At 51.6% G+C, this 16675-nt stretch overlaps 8 protein-coding genes across 8 annotated transcripts; 5 read left to right on the top strand and 3 right to left on the bottom strand.

The window, feature by feature from the left end:
- Positions 1–1491: 1491 nt before the first annotated feature.
- Positions 1492–3243, bottom strand: QC762_711660 (uncharacterized protein; the record flags this gene model as incomplete). Its single annotated transcript, XM_062894016.1, is given in 3 exon segments — positions 1492–2927; positions 2988–3082; positions 3091–3243. Coding segments are annotated over 3 exon segments (411 nt in total). The 3' UTR covers positions 1492–2764.
- Positions 3097–5202, top strand: FAD1 (3'-phosphoadenosine 5'-phosphosulfate sulfotransferase). Its single transcript, XM_062894015.1, has 3 exons — positions 3097–3892; positions 4000–4498; positions 4560–5202. Exons 1-3 carry the CDS (start codon positions 3288–3290, stop codon positions 4737–4739), a joined length of 1284 nt encoding a protein of 427 aa, XP_062739874.1. The 5' UTR covers positions 3097–3287; the 3' UTR covers positions 4740–5202.
- Positions 5203–5415: 213 nt separating this feature from the next.
- QC762_711640 (uncharacterized protein) lies at positions 5416–7006 on the top strand. The gene is made up of 5 exons (XM_062894014.1): positions 5416–5623; positions 5691–6042; positions 6136–6270; positions 6373–6866; positions 6918–7006. The coding sequence occupies exons 1-4, from the start codon at positions 5508–5510 to the stop codon at positions 6802–6804; spliced, it is 1035 nt and encodes a 344-aa protein (XP_062739873.1). The 5' UTR covers positions 5416–5507; the 3' UTR covers positions 6805–6866; positions 6918–7006.
- QC762_0114790 (uncharacterized protein) lies at positions 6825–8724 on the bottom strand (the record flags this gene model as incomplete). Its single annotated transcript, XM_062884340.1, has 3 exons — positions 6825–7441; positions 7493–8030; positions 8120–8724. The coding sequence occupies 3 exons, from the start codon at positions 8722–8724 to the stop codon at positions 6965–6967; spliced, it is 1620 nt and encodes a 539-aa protein (XP_062739872.1). The 3' UTR covers positions 6825–6964.
- Positions 8725–8773: 49 nt separating this feature from the next.
- Positions 8774–9188, bottom strand: QC762_0114780 (uncharacterized protein; the record flags this gene model as incomplete). The annotated part of the gene is made up of 2 exons (XM_062884339.1): positions 8774–8976; positions 9047–9188. The coding sequence occupies 2 exons, from the start codon at positions 9186–9188 to the stop codon at positions 8774–8776; spliced, it is 345 nt and encodes a 114-aa protein (XP_062739871.1).
- A 2147-nt stretch (positions 9189–11335) lies between these two features.
- Positions 11336–12427, top strand: QC762_711620 (uncharacterized protein; the record flags this gene model as incomplete). Its single annotated transcript, XM_062894013.1, has 1 exon — positions 11336–12427. The coding sequence occupies one exon, from the start codon at positions 11336–11338 to the stop codon at positions 12425–12427; it is 1092 nt and encodes a 363-aa protein (XP_062739870.1).
- A 285-nt stretch (positions 12428–12712) lies between these two features.
- On the top strand, positions 12713–13694 carry SCD1 (Scytalone dehydratase; the record flags this gene model as incomplete). The annotated part of the gene is made up of 3 exons (XM_062894012.1): positions 12713–13093; positions 13142–13239; positions 13314–13694. The coding sequence occupies exons 1-3, from the start codon at positions 13057–13059 to the stop codon at positions 13692–13694; spliced, it is 516 nt and encodes a 171-aa protein (XP_062739869.1). The 5' UTR covers positions 12713–13056.
- Positions 13695–14154: 460 nt separating this feature from the next.
- Positions 14155–15563, top strand: MDM10 (Mitochondrial distribution and morphology protein 10; the record flags this gene model as incomplete). Its single annotated transcript, XM_062894011.1, has 2 exons — positions 14155–14251; positions 14314–15563. The coding sequence occupies 2 exons, from the start codon at positions 14155–14157 to the stop codon at positions 15561–15563; spliced, it is 1347 nt and encodes a 448-aa protein (XP_062739868.1).
- Between the last annotated feature and the right edge of the window lie 1112 nt (positions 15564–16675).

Genomic DNA, 16675 nt, shown 5'->3' with positions numbered 1-16675 from the left:
AGAACGACATGTTGTTGACAGTGAACCCCATGTCTGAGACGCTTGTCACAACCTTCGATCATCCTGTCATATTCACCTCCGGCGTACTGCCTTGCAGTCTGTATCCACTCCCGGTGCAGGTTGTAACACATATCAGCTGCTGACTCCCAAGCCGCTCTCGTCTCTGTTATATATGCAAATACTTACTCCACGACTCTCACTTCCAAGTTGGTATACAAATTAATGTGTCGACCATGCGGTGTCTTCAGCTATGCCGACTCAGCTCACTCACTTCCCGGGTCACTACAACTGAGCGGAAAAACCACCCTTGGCACCCGTGCTCGTGTCAATCTAGGCTAACTACCACAAGATACCACAACCATGCACCGCTGCGATACTCTTAAGAACCAGATTTCGAGTAGTGGCTATATCGTCTTATGATTGTCGACCCTGATTCCGGCCTGTATGAGGCCTCTTCTCAGCAATACAACGTGGTCCTCTTTGATGGTGTTAAGGCTGATCGTCGTATAGAGTTGGGACATCCTTACTTTGAATCGTCCTCTGTCCAGACTCTCTCCGAAATACTATATAAAGACGTGGTGTCGTTGCACTAGGTCAACGCTTTTGTGCTCTTTATCCTCTACAGGGAGTTACTTCCTGTGATGGGATCTACCATGCATCTTGATTTATCCCCGCGACCCTCCAATGAAGCTCACGGAGACGCTAAATGTGGTCCAGCGCCAGGTCAAAGCAAACGGGAAAGGCTAGGGCAGGCAACGCGAGCTGGTGTTGACAAGAGTACGCAAGGAGGCAAGGACCTCAGACCGTTGCATACACTATCACCGTCTCATCCCTGGAGGGAGTCTTTGAAAATGAAACCAAACATGCAGCTAAAAATGGGGCATACGTTCATACCAACATGACGAAAGCTGCCATCAACATTATCGCCCAACCAGAAGCTTCTATCGTGTGGAAGACAAGGCCTGGTGGTGAATACAGATCCAGGGTACATGTCTGCTGCGCCTAAGATGGACGGCGTGGAGGATGGCGCCGGGAAGGTGTTGTGGCCAGTTGCAATCGGGGAGTGGAAGGGACGCCTGTCTGGAAGGGATGTCTGAAACATTATGGCGCAGTGGAGGTCGATGTTGACACACAAAGGTGAAGGATGTATTTGGAAAATGAAGCTTACATGCTCTTCTGTATAATTAAACTTTGTTTGGATAATCCCCTGAAACAATACCCTCCGCGGTACAAAGTGAAAAGAGCCATTCAATGTACACAGGTGCCTATGTAGGCTATTATTTTAGTCTTCTTGGTGCTCTCCACCCAACTCCAAACAGCTATCCAATATATGTATATGCGTTTCTACTTGGACCTCTTGAATAGGCCTTGAAACACAGGCAACGAGTTTTCGAGGATCGTCAACAGGTTACGCAACATAGTGACTGGCCCTTGAAGATGGCTCAACTCTTGAACTGTAGTAAAACATATAAGTGGCGCCAAAATAGTCCTCTCTTGCTTTATGAAGCCCTGTAATTTTTGATAGACCAAATCAGGGCTAGATACCTTACCTGTTCACCACGTGCAAGTCATGGCTCAAGGCCAAGTCAAGATACACACGCACAGCAAAGAAGGCGTAGTGACAGTCCATTGAAGCCCGCATCACAACTTAGCCACACGGGGACAGATGATTTGACATGGCGAAACGGGACGATCACTCCAAATATCATCAACCAGTTCCTTTTTTGCCACGGCCCATCATGCCTCAGCCTCGTCCCGCATGATCTCCACAACAAGCTCCGGGAACGTATTTTCCATCCACTCAACTGCTTGAAGGAACGCATCCAGCCACTCAATTTCCCGGCTATCGATCATGGAGCGGGCATTCCCACAAAGATGTAAATCAAGCGGCTTTTCGTGCACCGAAAATACTGGAACACCTGTGAAACAGTCAGCTTATCTCCTTCGGAGAGGCCACAAGACCTTGCGAAATGAACAAACGCATCATCGTTTAGTTCGGTTCGTGAGACTGGGACTCCCATCGTGAACGGTCTACTGTTCATCACTGTAGGCTTTTGTAGCACCTGTCGAGCCCTTGCAAAGCAATCTGAAGACTGAGAGATGTGGACGGGTGGAGGTTGGATTGTAAGAACGATGGGGCTTGGTTTCTCTGTGATGTCCAGCAAGGAAGGGTAGGCTTCTACAACCCTGGTCCAGAGGCGGAGACACCAGTCATAGGGTATGAGACAAGCATGCGGGTAACGAAACCGACAGTGGCCATGTTTGGATGTTTTTGGCTCACGGCGACGATCAAGATCTAGAATCCTAGGTATGAACTCGGCAACCACTCGCAGCTGCTGTGGAATGTGGCTAATGTTCTGGCGTGGAGATTGCGGTGCCAATGACATCCTGAGTCGGGTGTAGTGGCGAGAGTATTGAGCGGCCAATGACACGAGTTGCTGGACCTTAACTGCGTTGAGCCGTGTTTGTGCAGCCGAATATCCATCCATGAAGGCCTTTATTTATGGGAGCGATCTTCCCGGTATCGGTCGGTTGGTATGCTTATGATGGCACCCGGGCCGTGTAAAAACACGTTGCTGGCCCTTAGTTGCGAGTGGTGTTGAATATGACCCAGGGTCCACTCTACAGGCGCATCTCAGCATTTTCATCTCTCTGTAGAGCTCGCGGCGCAGTTCATCGGCATCCGGGAATGGTTCACTGGTAAGCCAAGGTACTATCGCCGCTATTTCTTCCAGTGAAAGTTCCTGGCACAAGAATGACAATGTCACAAGACCGACCCTGGCCGTGATTTCCAGAAACTTCTCAAACACGATGGTAGTGTATGTTGAAAGAAGTCATAACCGTTTCCATAGAGTTCTTTTCCGCGTGCCATTCGTCGACGAAACATATCCGGAGTCAGATCTAGCTCGCCATCTGTAGGATCATGCCTATTTTCCATCAGCAACAGTGGAACAATAACAGCAGAGAGAAATGGAAATCAAGCTAACCAGCTCCCGCCGCCCAAGGTACTATTAGAGACATGATTGTCTGAAACTCGGATTTCCGAGCCACATACACAGGTCAGATGTCCTTCCATGATGGGCTGATGACGAGAGCGTTGGCCAGTTGGCAGTTGTCTTCGGCACATATCGACAGTGCAATGATATCTCGGAATGTTAGGTTGGCCAGGATAGGCTTGATGAGTTCCGAGGGGAGGCACTCGAGTCTGCTGGCAATGCGTTTGTCCTTTGCCGTCGTGGTCATGGTGGCATGAAGGCGTGTCCAGCTCGACGTTTTGGAGCCATCTCATGTGGAACTCTTCGCTGGAGCTTGACCAGTCCGAGTGGGTGGATATGTTTTTGTTAGTAGCCCCTGACCTTGCTGCGGTGCCGCGGCAGCCTCTGTTAGTGCATCGGCAGCCAAATGAGCAATCCGTAACAGCGCGTGTAATTACGGTTAGGGCGGCTGACGGAGAACGGGCGGTCGGGCCAACTTCGGTCTGCCGCCCCGCGCTTACCCCTGTCCACCAACCTACCCTAGATTGCCATGATGTCTGGGTTGGGGGGCGGCCATCGAAGTCGGGTCTGGCATCTGACAGAGGTTGGCAGGGGCCAACTTTCACTTTACCAGCCATGTCTTGCTCATTCGCCAGCAACAACACCACCGCCATGATACACGACAACGCCGTCGCTTCCCAGGCCATCCCGAAAACCAACGGAGTTGCGAAGCAAGGAGAACCCGCGCCCGTCGCGCAACCGCCACAGCGCACCCTGCCAGATATCTGCTACGAGCTGCGGGGCAAGATCGATGCCTTCCTTACCGAGGACATCACCAACGACAATGTCTTGCGCAATGTGCAGAGCCAGATTCGGGTGTCCATTGGCGTGATCGAGGAGGCGCTGCGCCGATATGGGTAGGTGCTGCGTCATTTCTTGCCCGGGGTGAGGCGGGGGCCGTGCTGTTTGTGATGTGCTGCCTTTGCGACATGACGCTGACCTGTCTTTGGATGTAACCGTGTAGGCTCGATCACCTCTCTCTCTCGTACAACGGCGGAAAGGACTGTCTCGTGCTTCTGATTTTAATCTTGGCTTGCTTGCCAACTTGCATCAGCCCGCCGACTTCCTCTGGGAGTGTTGTCGCAGCCCCGTCCGAGATTCCGACTCCGCCATCACAACCGCCGACGTCGGAACCCGTTGAATCGGCTCACAGCTTCCACATAAACAAGTCCCTCCAGTCGATATACATTGTTTCTCGTCATCCGTTTACCGAGGTCGAGGAGTTTGTGGAGAGAACGGCGCAGGAGTACAATCTCGACCTGAAACGGTATGCGCTACCAATGCGGCCCGCGCTCGAGGCATATCTGCTGGACCGTCCCGCGATCAGAGCCATATTTCTCGGGACAAGACGGACCGACCCCCATGGGGAGTTTCTCTCGCACTTTAACCCCACTGATGCGGGCTGGCCGCAGTTTATGCGCATTCATCCTGTGATCGACTGGCATTATGTTGAAATCTGGGCAGTAAGTTCAGCACGTCATTACCTGCACATTAGACAAGTGGCGCTAATAACCATTAATTAAGTTTATCCGGCATCTTAATATCCCATTTTGCGATCTTTATAACCGTGGCTTCACGTCCCTTGGCGGCGTCACTGATACCCGTCCGAATCCCGCCTTGGCTGTAGGCGAAGGCGCATCTAAATTCCGGCCAGCGTATGAACTTCGGGACGATGACGAGGAGCGCCTTGGCCGAGACTCATAAGCCAAAGTTCGAGAACAGGGCGGTAGATACGGGTGGCTGGAAAGTGGGAATCGAATTGTATAGACCATAGAATAGCATAGATGGCGTTTGGGGGCGGCGGGAAGGGGGTTCGTTGCAAAGCCTCTGGTGCAGTTGGCGCTGCCAACTCCATAAGGTTCATTTGACGCAGCAGAGTTGTTCATGGCCTCCGATTACGATCTACTCCCTCTCTTTGGAGTCATTAGGGCTCTCTGATATATGAGAAGTGAGGGGGCAACTCTGTATGTCATAGGTGCCATTGGGAACCGTAAGCTATAGCCCATTATGTATCACTGGCTTCGGATTGCCTTAGTTAACTTTCTTGGGCAAGCATTGTTGACTGGCGTTCTCTTGGAGCACGACGCTACAAGGATAAGTCAAGTACAATCAACCAATGCGTTACGTGACAAAGGAAAAGGGTGTTTCAGGGGTTCAATGTCACTGGAAGGGATCTCGTTTTGGGCAGCCACCTCTGCACTGCGCCGAACCCAAGTTTGTATGTATATATATATATATACCTGTATCCAGGGTGCCAGCCGGTATGTTTTCCGCCGACTGCTTTCGTGCCACCTTGAGTGTACTGTGCAAGCCTCGTGTGTCCGTGACAGAATATGGTAGGCGGAAGGGTACCCACTATGCCATTGGCCATGAGTAACACCCTACACCAACATTATAAGCCAAGACCTTGATGTCACTCTTAAACATCATTTGCCAACAACCTCGCGACATCATACAACAACATCGAACATTATGATTCATCGCCTTGTTTTTCACCTGGCTTTCGCCTGCATAATACAAGCACACGCCGCCTCTCCGACGACAGCAAAACGCCTCATCATAGACACTGATCTATTCAGCGATGTTGAGTGAGTCGATCTGCCTCAGAATTGTGCCTTATTCTCTCCTGACTCATTGCGCAATGCCCGCCTTCAGCGACGCCGGAGCCCTGCTGCTCGCAGCCACATCATCTTCCGCCGACCTTCTCGCCGTCAATATCAATTTCCCCTCCACCTACTCGGCCCTGGCAGCATCTGCCATTCTGGCCCATTATGGCAGTAATACTCCCATCGGGATCCGGCGTCCACTGACCAATGTCACGTTCTTCGACTCTTGGTTTTTCGAATTAGGCGAATACACAAGCAAAGTGGCTTATCACTGGTCTGGAGGTTCGTTGCCCTGGGGCCATGCCGAGGATGCCTGGGATCCAGTCGCGCTGTATCGAAAAATCCTCTCCGAAGCCCCTGATCAAAGCGTCACTATCACTTCCATTGGATTCTTCGATAATGTTTGATATATTTGCCTACCCTACTGGTCTACTTCTAGCTTCTGCCATGCTTCCTTGTTCAGACGCTAACTATCATCGTGCTATTGAACACAGTTGTCTGGGCTTCTTAATTCCTCGTCAGATATCTATTCACCGCTTTCAGGTCCCGATCTTATCGCCGCCAAAGTCTCGGAACTGGTAATCATGGGTGGTGAATATCCCTCCGGCTACGAATACAACTTCTGGGGCGTGAGTTACCAAAGCCACATGGTCTTTTCATCTGTCTCCTACCCCTGCCTGTGCGGGTAGCCTGAGGCAAGCAGAGGCAAGCATGCTAACGAACATTGCCAGAGCAATCCATCTATCACCGCTCATGTTGTCAATACTTGGAAGGGCAGCCCAATCACCTTTTCCGGGTTCGAGATAGGGCGAAATGTAACGTCTGGCCTTCGTCTGATCAACGAAGGCCCGCGGGATGACCCGGTCAAGGCTGCGTATGTCTATTACGGGTACACCACAGCCCGTCCGTCCTTCGATCCTCTGACGGTGCTGTATGCAATGGAGGGGTTGGGTGATCTCTTTGAATTCGGAGTAGAGTATGGATACAATCACGTTGAACAAAATGGATCAAACAAGTGGGTTTATGACAAGGGGGTCACTGGTCAGCGCTTTTTGAAACTCAAGGTGTCTGAACACGAGGCCGGTGCTGAAGTGGACAGGAGACTGCTTCAGGCAGCATGGTCTACACAGAGAGACCAAGTACTCACTCGACAGGAGCTTTGACCTATTCCGGATAAAACAAGGGTTGATACTCTGCTTCTTTCGCTTGGTGCCAGCTTTCTCTGGTATGATTCCTGTTCAGCTTTCTTGTACAAATATCTAAATACCCCCTGCAGATCGAAGACCCTCGTTTCATTATGCCACAAGCCCTGATTATCCACAATCAAACGGGCTGAATAGCCTGTGGGTAGTAAAAGAGCTCGGTGGGATCAAGCTCTGTCTTAAGCGCTCTCAGCTTCGGCAGGTTCTTTCTGTAGTAGACATCCTGCGCCATGGTTCGATTCATAGTCGGGTCGGCGTAGTTCATGTACATTCCCCATTGGTCTGTGGTGAGCCCATCGGTGAAACTCTTAACCCAGCCGTCTAGGAATTCAAACCCATTTGATGGGTAGGAGCCGAAGTTTACACGGTCGTAAAACTCGTAAAGAAAGAGGTGATTGTTGGGGTCGCGAAACGCATAGGCCGTTGCATTGCTGGCCACCTTTGTGATGGCCGAGTTGGCACCGCCATATAGATCGATGATGATGAACCAGTTACGATTGTTGGACATGGCTTTTTGGATCCAGTAGTTGGCAACGTTTTGCAGTACATTACTGGGTAAGGCGGGCGTGACTAGACTCTTGCTGTAGAATGTCTCGACCTGAGATGACGGTTAGTCTTGTGGTCACGGGTTGGAGTTCTTCGAACGCACCAAGTTGTAAGGACGCGAAACATCCACCTGCTGACCATAGGTGTAGTAGGAGAATGCACCCATCCAATCATACTGCTGTTGCTGAGAGATCTGTGCATTGAGCTTGGTGAGAAGGGGTTGAATCGCCGTCCGGAGTTGAGCCTGGCTACCGTGGTAAAGGCCCTGGATCTGTGTCTGCATGCGGTTTCCAAGGATACGACCGTTCATCTCCTTGGGCATCTCGGCCTTGAGCCAGTCTTGAATGGTGGACCAGCCTTGTACAATAGCACTCGCATTAGTCCATGGCAGGTTGATGGCAAAAACCGTCACCTGCGAAGGGGCGGCAAATGTTTTGAACCTGAGACTCGTCACGATTCCAAAACTGGACCCCGCACCACGCAGCGCCCAGAAGATGTGAGGATTTTCAGTTTGGGATGTTTCGACCACGCTGGAGTCCGCGAGCACCACGGTTGCTCCAACAATGGCGTCGACGGCCAAGCCGTAGGTGTGAGAGCTGAATCCAAAACCTCCATGCAGAGAGTGCCCAGCAACCCCAACACTAAAGTTAACGAAAACGGTTAGTAGTCAAATAGAAAGGAGAGTGACTGACTCCAACCATGCCAGAAGGCGGATGTATTGGCAACATACCCTGGACATGTTCCGTGACTGAACGCTCTTTTGCCGTTGTTATAGAGAGCTGTCGCGACGCGGCCAAGACGAGCACCGGCTTGGACGGTTGCGATCTCCGTTGCCGAGTCATACGTGACAGCGTTCATACGATCCAGCTGCACCACGAAGTGGCCATCTTCACCACCAAGCCCAAAGGATGCATAGCTATGTCCACCAGACTTGGGGTTGACCTTGACCTTAACCTTGGCAGCACATGAAACAGCAGCCTGCACCTGCGCAACCGTGGTCGGGACTGCGATGGCAACTGGTGTATATTTGAGTCTTTGGTTGAAGGGGTTGGAATCGGCCCTCCAGTCGTTCGAGTTGGGTGCGTCAACAGGCACATTGGCAGTTCGCAGACAATCATCGATAGCTGCTCGCTTGGCCAAGCGGTTCGATAGGGGGTTGGCAGCAGCCAAACTCACCAAGGTGATCGATGTAGCAAACGAGAGATGCATTTTCAGCTTCGGACTGCGCCGCCTGCTCTGATGAAAAGCTTTTCTTCGATTCGAACAGATATCAAGCTTGAACGAGGGCCAACGTATGGCACCAGCCCTTGATATACATCTATAAACCCCGCACATGCAAGGGGCATGATGCGATCATAGAATTCCGCTACCGTAGAGTGTCCTTTCAGGGAACCGAGTAGCAAAGGAGCCGAGTTCTATTCCGACCCACCACGTTGGCGGGCTCGTGGACATGGAGACTCGGCATCATGGTCCCGGGATTGCCACTAGCAGCCTGCAGGATGGAGACGACGGGAGGATTGCCCAAACTCCCGGAATGCGGATAAGAGATCGGCGCAAAACCACCGAGAGTACCGGGTGTGATGTTAGCTGTGGCGGCACAGTTAGCCTAAAGCACAACTTCGATGTATATGTACTTATGCTGGGTCTGACCAGTCACTCCTTTTCCCCAGACCCAGCAAGAGCCCGCCAAGAGCCGGGTACCAGATTGTGTGTGATGGGATAACAATATACCGAAGACCTCCAAATGCAACCGCAGCAAGGCTTGGGAGGCTGGTGGTTGGTGCGGTTTGCGGGTTCATCGTACTTGGCGATGATACCCCGGTCTCGAGTCGGGTTAATGGGGGAATTAAGAGGACCACCAATCCGTTATCGCACTCGAAAGAACCACCAAGGCCTCGATTCTAGTTTCAGAAGATTGCGCGATGACAGATATTGGCCCGGGGCAGGAATCTGACGGATTATAGCCTAAAGCGGCTCCGCGCCTGAAGGTGCAGCCCGAATAAACCACCCGCCCAACGGCTGTTCCTGACGGTAATCGAGGTTACAGAGCTGAGGAGCAGATCCAAATTGATGGCAATATCTGGACGCTCCCACGCACGTGGCCAAAGATGTAGAGCGACTGCCCTGGGAAGAAAAGTGAGATGGCAACCATCTTATGTCTTGTGCTCCACCGATGAAAACCGGCTATTTCATATAATCGTGTGATATACATAACCAATGAGTGGGAAATGAAAGCTGACGAGCTGGCGACGCTCTTAGGCGGGTAAAATGAGACGAGCGCAATCTCGGTCAATTTGTAACGGTCCGAACGAAGGTGCTTCTATTCAACCTAAAGCCAACGTACTATCCTAGATATTGTGAGATAGAGTTCTTGCGTTGCTGTGGGGTTGAAGTCTGGGCTGGAAGAAGATGGGTTTGATAGAAGCTGACGATACAATCCTGCAAAGAAGTCGAGTTAGCCGTGCGTAGAAAACAAAAGAGGCAATGTTCTTGATCTAAGTTAAATTCGAGAAATTCTGTCTATAACCCGAGGTGATGATCCGGAACTGTAGATTTGTAACGCAACGGAATAACTCTGGTTTGATATGCCGGTTCTGTAAGCGATGCGTTCTTTTTTGATGGCACTGGGATGGAGCTGGGCATTCCGACTAGCGAGTACTCCGCAGAAGGAGCGTTCTGCTTCCGCTTGGATGTGGTGAAACAGATAGGATGAAGGGGAAAGTCTCTGTAATTTTAAGTAAATCCAGTTTAAACTTAACATGATCTCAAACAACTTCTATTCTAAGTTGGCCATCTATGCCATGTGCTGTCTTCGACTTCACGGAGGTCTGTGTGATGGTGGCTTGAAGCAAAGACAGGGGGATGTCTTGGCATTCAACAAGGGACAAGGATAGGAGTTCGGCTTCATGCCCCACTACGGGTACGAAGTACCAAACAATTCAGCACCGCGATATACTTAATAGGTACTATTCAAATCTTGTGGCTATCTCTGTCATTGGAATCAACCACCGCATTTTTATGGTTAATCATGGCTGCTGCTGATGGTTGAGACGGTCGCACCACAATATTTTTGGTGCAACTCAAGAATGCGGGAAGAGCCGCTGTGACCCTCACCTTTATAAAAGCTTAATTTCAGCCTCACCACCAACAACAGTTTGTGGGGCACGTGCAGTCCAGCATACTGGAGAGAAATATCATGGTTAATAAGAGAGGCAGGGCAGGTGCGCAGGTTATATGATTGAAACCCATTTTTCCGGCCAATCTCTCGCCTCTTCCACTCTTGTTCTTCCTCAAACTTCATCCTGTCACAGGCATACGTTATGTGCCTGAAAGTCTTGTTCTTCATTACGGTGGGGTCATCGCCAGTGCTTGTGAATTGATCATTCCAACGTCTCAGCCTGTGGCATAGCGTTGGGAAACAAGGGGAGTGGAGCTTCTAAATGTTGGGTTGAGTCCCGTGGCCAGGAATTTGTTCAGGCAAATCGTGGGACCCCTATTCTTTTCTTAAGTCTCTGTTTTGAGGTTGCAAGAGAGCATGAAAGGTTGTTGCTGGCTGCCACGCTGCCAACTGGAAACAGATTTGGATGCAATGGTCTGTGCGTCCTTGGCGTGGAGCAGACTGCAACTCAATAAAGCCAATGAGAGAACGGCGTCCAACATCAACAAAGAGCGACTGCAGCCCTATAACTGGGTTTCCCTTTTTTCATTTCAAGGATATCTATGTGTCAATGCCTTTCTGGCCTGCTATAATAAACTTCACAGGTCACCTCCTTTCACTCATCATAAGTTGGTTGCTGCCTTTTGCACATTGCATTTTGGGAAGAAACCGCCCCGTTTTCGCCTGCCAGCAAGCCCCGGGACTCGGATTCGGCTGCCATCAACGGGCCCATATGGGAATTTGTCTGTTCATTTTCCTAGCTTTCTCAGTGTCTTGACGCAAGCCACGATGCCTTCTTCCTCAAGTAGCGCCCACGAGCCGAAAGTTTTACACTTTACCCCTGTTACACCTGGGTATCGCCACGTCCCAAAAGGCAACATCTACATTACAAAAAACTGCCGGTTACTTACCCATGCCGCCAAACAACCTTTGTATGTCGTTGTTGATAAGCGCGATCGAACCCTCGGAATTCGCTGTCCAGATCGCATTTACCGCCAAGTGCTCTCCTCCTATCACGAAACCGCACCCAAGCGAGCCCAGGCGGTACAGAAGCGGGACGCGCTGATCGAGGATAAGTTCGAGGCTATCATCCTCAAATTATTCCCCAAGACACCAAAAGAGTCGATCCCGGTCATCGTCAAGCATGCCGTCAAGAAGAGAAGCGGGAGGGTAGGTAGGAGCACAAAGATAGGAGAGTTGGAGGATAAGGTCATGCTGGCCGTGCGAGCACATATCAGGCATGTTCACACAGATTACGAAACGTTGTTGAGAGAAGGCGTGAACAGGGAGGAGGCCAGGCAAAGGGTTTGGGAGAGAGTCAATGAGGTCGCAAAGGAGTGGGGGGCTACCACGGGAAGCCTCTTCCGAAAGAGGGCAGATAGCGCAAGGGGAAAAACGGTGAGTAGGGATAGGCCGACTGGAGCAGCACCAGATACGGGGAAGAAGAGGCTACATCGCCCAGTCATGACAAAGAGGGTACAGGTCACTGCTCCGGAAACAGCCTCGCCACTAGACCAGAGTGCGACAGAGCCACCAGGAAGGAAGCAAAAGAAGCGGAGGGGGAGATACACCCGGTTCCTGGAAAGGAAGGCGAGGGGCGGTGTTATGGCGATTTCACCAGACAGGGTGCGCGTTACACGGCGAATGACGAGACAGTCCTTGGAAAAGTCCAGCGCGGAAGCAAACGATGGAGTCGAGGTTATAGAAATCTCTTCGGACGAGGATGGCGACGAGGATGGCGATGTTTTGGAAGACGACCCCATTAAGGTCTTCATCGTTGATAACGACGACGAGGAAGCTTTGGCTGTTTTCTCTGTCGATGAAGACACAAGCGACAATGACTATGAGAGCGATGACAGTGGCTGGAGTGGGAAGTCTTGAAGGCTAGGTTGAAGGCTGTTAGATGGCAATGCTGGTATACCGTTGTGACTAGAAACTGTTACACAGACTGAATTCTGAGAGACAGGGCCAGGGCGGAGTTGTCCAAAAGGTCTCAGCATGTCGGTCATCAAGCGAGGGTAATTCGGGACCGGGCCTAGATATCGGGCGGCGCGGTCATGAGGCATGCTTCATCCGGTTTCCAGTAGTTCGCGTTCTAGACTTGACAGTTGGCTTGACGTTGGCCAACGATTCGTTCCGGAAAGTCGGTTCATCGGCTAATCAGAGGGGAAATGGTCCATCCGTGAAACTATCATACCAGTCTTTGACTGGGGGTACTGGTCGGTAAGGGTTTCCTTTCCAGCCTTTTGAAGAACAAGGAGGCACGAGCCCGCCGGCCGACGGTGCTGAGTCCACTTCCCGTCCGCACATCCCCACCAACATCCGGACTCCGCCTTGGGGATTTGGCGCTGTTGTTTGCATTATTGACCAATTCATTCACAGCGCTGGTAATTCTTAGACGGCTTCCGCGGGGGTACATAAACCTAGGAAAGTCCCATGTCGAATGGATGGTTTGGTCAAACTTGATGAACACGAGGGCCGACACAGAATAAACAGCCGATTTCGCAAACATGGCCCAACAGAAGAAGCAGCAGATTACCTTTGAGGGTATGTCCTAACCATCACTCTGGAAAGCTGTCTAATCAAGTTTTATAGATTACCTCGGTGTGACTGAGGCTGCGTTTGAGTGGGCTGACAGCTACGACTCCAAGGACTGGGACCGTCTGCGAAGATGCATTGCTCCCACCCTGCGGGTATGTTGATGGGCTATCCACAACGAAGAACTGCCTAGTCAGACAGGGCAAAATGGCTGATGCTGAAGACGTAGATTGACTACCGGTCGTTCCTCGACAAGATCTGGGAGGCCATGCCGGCCGAGGAGTTCATCAGCATGATTTCGGACAAGTCAGTGTTGGGCAACCCCCTTCTGCGCACGCAGCACTTCATTGGCGGTGCCAGCAAGTGGGAGAAAGTGTCCGACGACGAGATTATTGGCTACCATCAGCTCCGCGTGCCGCACCAAGTCTACACAGACTCGTCCCTGTCCAAGGTGGAGGTCAAGGGCCACGCTCACAGCCACAACACTCACTACTACAAGAAGGTCAATGGCGTATGGAAGTTTGCCGGGCTGAACCCCAACATCCGGTGGTTCGAGTATGACTTTGACAAGGTGTTTGCAAGTGGTCGTGACAACTTTGGTGAGCACTGAGTTAGAGAGTAGAAGAGATCAGGTGCAGGGAGAGTTACGGGACCTGGAGTCGGGTGGCGGAATTTGGTGGGTGATGTTTGGTCGAGACTTGTGGTAGTAGTTCCATAGAGCCAGGAGCTTTGAAGCGCCTTGGACACATGAATACACAAGACCATTTCGCACTTTATGCAAATGGAGTGTCTCCCCAGGTTGTGAGGTTGCGGAGGGGGACCCTTGCACTGATGAGGGGATGGTGGGGTCAAGCTCCCCATGCCAGCCCATGCAGCACATGATTGGAGCACAAAACATTCAATGGGCCCGGCCTCAAAACCTTGGCTTTACTTGACCGTGGCGTCCGACACTTTTGTAACATCCGAAGACAACTTCCCTATTTCCCGCGAAATTTGTCAATGACAAGGAAGAAGCAAACCCCGGTTGCAGGTCTGCATTGAGGAGGGACTGTATTCCCATCCGCACGACGATGCGGGAGTTTATGCAGTATTTCAGAAATGCCTTCTACGGTGCTACAGGATGGAGCGAGGATAACTCCTACAAGGACTTGAACGTGACAGCAAGAGGTACACATGTTTATGTCATGCCCCTCTCACTGGTTTCGTAGCTGACGATGCGTGTTCGACAGAACTGATTGACTTCCCGTTGCCTCGAGGAATTCGCTTGAGCCTTTCTTCCCTTGCCACGCCACACTTCGCAACCAGCTATCAACTCTGCAATGTAGGCGTCGTCGACGGCTCGATATCATACCTCCACAGCTCGGTCCCCCTGGCTGCCGTTCCTGCCCAGTCCGACAAAATACCGCTAGGGGCTCTTATGAGATCCTACCGCGGGCTGCATCAGCTCGGCTCACGAGGAGGAACACCATGGTCGTGGGAAACTGGTCCTCAGATAGGGACAATCCCCCAGGTACCTGCTGTGGCGGATATGGGTCAGGTCCCGAATAAGGACAAGAGCTCGCTGTTGTATGGTCGGCTGTATCTCCCACAGTCGCTGCTTGAGGCCATGGTAATCAAGCGGTTCAGTTCGACGCTGCAGGTTCAGATATCGGCTGTCAGTGAACAGTCTTTGCGGAACGGAGGTACAATGCTGAGCGTCGTTCAATACGACCGGGGGAAATACGGAGTCGAGGGGCTTTACTCGACCGACGGAGGGCTTCTTGGCCTGAGAGGACTGTATAATTTCGGTGGGGATGCTTCCGTAGCTGTGATGGGTTCCCAAAATGGGGCGGGCAGTCCAGAATCCACGGAAAAGGAACGAATTTATGGCCGTTTCAGCGCTGGAGGAGAAATGTACTATGGGACCTTGAACAAGTCTGGAGGCATGTCCTTGGGTGCACGTTTCGCAACTCTACCCACGCACAAAGGGACGCCGCTCACAGCGACACTTACTATCAACCCGCTCATGGGAAACATCAACACCACATATGCCGTGCTGGCGAAGGACTTTCTTGCCATGGCGACACGGATGGAATTTAACGCGTATAGCTACGAGAGTGACTGGGCTGTCGGTTTAGAGCTATGGAGCAACCGACGACCAGCCGGTTTCCTGCTTGGTGCCGAGCCCAGCCTTGATCTTGAATCCGACCAGCCCGAACTTCCGAGCAAAAAGGAGAGAAGTTTCCAGGCAAAGATGGAATGGCGGCTAGACGAACCTGAACCCGAACCCGAACCCGTCAAGATTGCCGAGAAACCAACAGAGGGTAAAGAAGAATACCTGGGCGTGTTCAAGGCCCGGCTCAGTTCCAATCTCGATCTGGGCTTGGTCTGGGAGGGTCGGGCCAAATCACTGATCTTCAGCCTCGGTACTGGTGTGGATTTGCAAAGGTTAGGCGAGCCGTTCCGAAGCTTGGGATTGGAAGTGCAATACTCTTCTTGAGAAGACGGCTGTTAATGCCCACGAGGAATGTCTCTTGAAGGGCTAGCTAGCATGACCGCGATTTCGACTGTTCGGCAAGAGCGGCGGGGGGGGTTGGAGGCAAGAAAGGTTAACTGGGCGCTATTTGGACTCCGGAGTACCTTGATGGTCCCAAACATGCATTTGTTCTGACGTCGGTCGCCACACCACCAATGACATCAAATCATTGAGATTACACCGGTGCTGTGCAGTACCAGCCATCAATCCCGATGGTAAGCTAGGGGCCGGGTGTCAGCAGACACCATCAGGTTGACAGGTCCGGCGCAATGGGATTTTGCAAATGTTTATGGTGGCTACTTCTCTACTGGTTGGCGGTCATCGGCTTGGTGTCTCCAGAGTCTTCGGGGAGTGCCTTCCAAAAGCCTTAAAACACAGGTCCGGGCCCCTTCTCCGGGACTGGAATCTCCCCTTTTTTGTTTTGGCGCACCGTTCTCCCGGCGATGCGGTTTCCTTGCGGTCTCCTTGCGGCGTATGAGCACCTACGCTGTTTTCCACGCCACGGCCGTCTTCCATTCACATACCCTAAACCTCTCCTGCTCCCTTACCTAAGTATTGTCTGTCTTCTGGACTCTCGATCCTGCAAGCTTCTTATCTCATCCGTCTGCGTCCGAAGCATCATCTCTCGATCAAGAATCTTTACTCAAGCATAGCACTGCGGTTGTTTGTCCAAGAAGGGCCATTGGGATTTGCCGGTGCGTGTTTTTTCCGCACGTACCAAAAACCTCTGCAGTAGTGGTAGTTGCGCTTGCTGTTTGAGACGTGCGCTAGATGGTGAGCTGGTTGCTGACTGGAGCTTAGCCATCAAGGTTCTCGGTCGAACTCCCGCCTCCCGCCTCCCATCTCGCCTTTGAGTTGCGCCCTCGCTGCCCACCCCTCATCTTCACTAAGTCTCTCGTACATATCGAATCTGTCGTTTTGGTGCCCATGATTACTCTGTAGTCGTGGTGGCCCGAGATAGTTGTCGCCAGAAAATTGCGGGCTACTGAACTGCGAAGCGCAAACGATCCAGTCTTCCGACCAAGAACACCATTATATATCAAGTCCATATCGACGGGTTCAGACTTCATTTGGTA

The sequence above is a fragment of the Podospora pseudocomata genome, chromosome 7 (assembly GCF_035222375.1).
Source record: "Podospora pseudocomata strain CBS 415.72m chromosome 7, whole genome shotgun sequence".
NCBI classification, from domain to species: Eukaryota; Fungi; Ascomycota; class Sordariomycetes; order Sordariales; family Podosporaceae; genus Podospora; species Podospora pseudocomata.
The sequence above is the reverse complement of the archived record's forward strand: the minus strand, read 5'-3'. Positions and strand labels throughout refer to the sequence as shown.

Coding starts and splice junctions, on each gene's coding strand:
- FAD1 (XM_062894015.1), top strand. CDS start 3,288: ATGTGGAACTCTTCGCTGGAGCTTGACCAGTCCGAGTGGGTGGATATG. Junction 3,893..3,999: donor GAGGCGCTGCGCCGATATGG/GTAGGTGCTGCG, acceptor GTAACCGTGTAG/GCTCGATCACCTCTCTCTCT. Junction 4,499..4,559: donor ATTATGTTGAAATCTGGGCA/GTAAGTTCAGCA, acceptor CCATTAATTAAG/TTTATCCGGCATCTTAATAT.
- QC762_711640 (XM_062894014.1), top strand. CDS start 5,508: ATGATTCATCGCCTTGTTTTTCACCTGGCTTTCGCCTGCATAATACAA. Junction 6,043..6,135: donor CCATTGGATTCTTCGATAAT/GTTTGATATATT, acceptor TATTGAACACAG/TTGTCTGGGCTTCTTAATTC. Junction 6,271..6,372: donor ACGAATACAACTTCTGGGGC/GTGAGTTACCAA, acceptor GAACATTGCCAG/AGCAATCCATCTATCACCGC.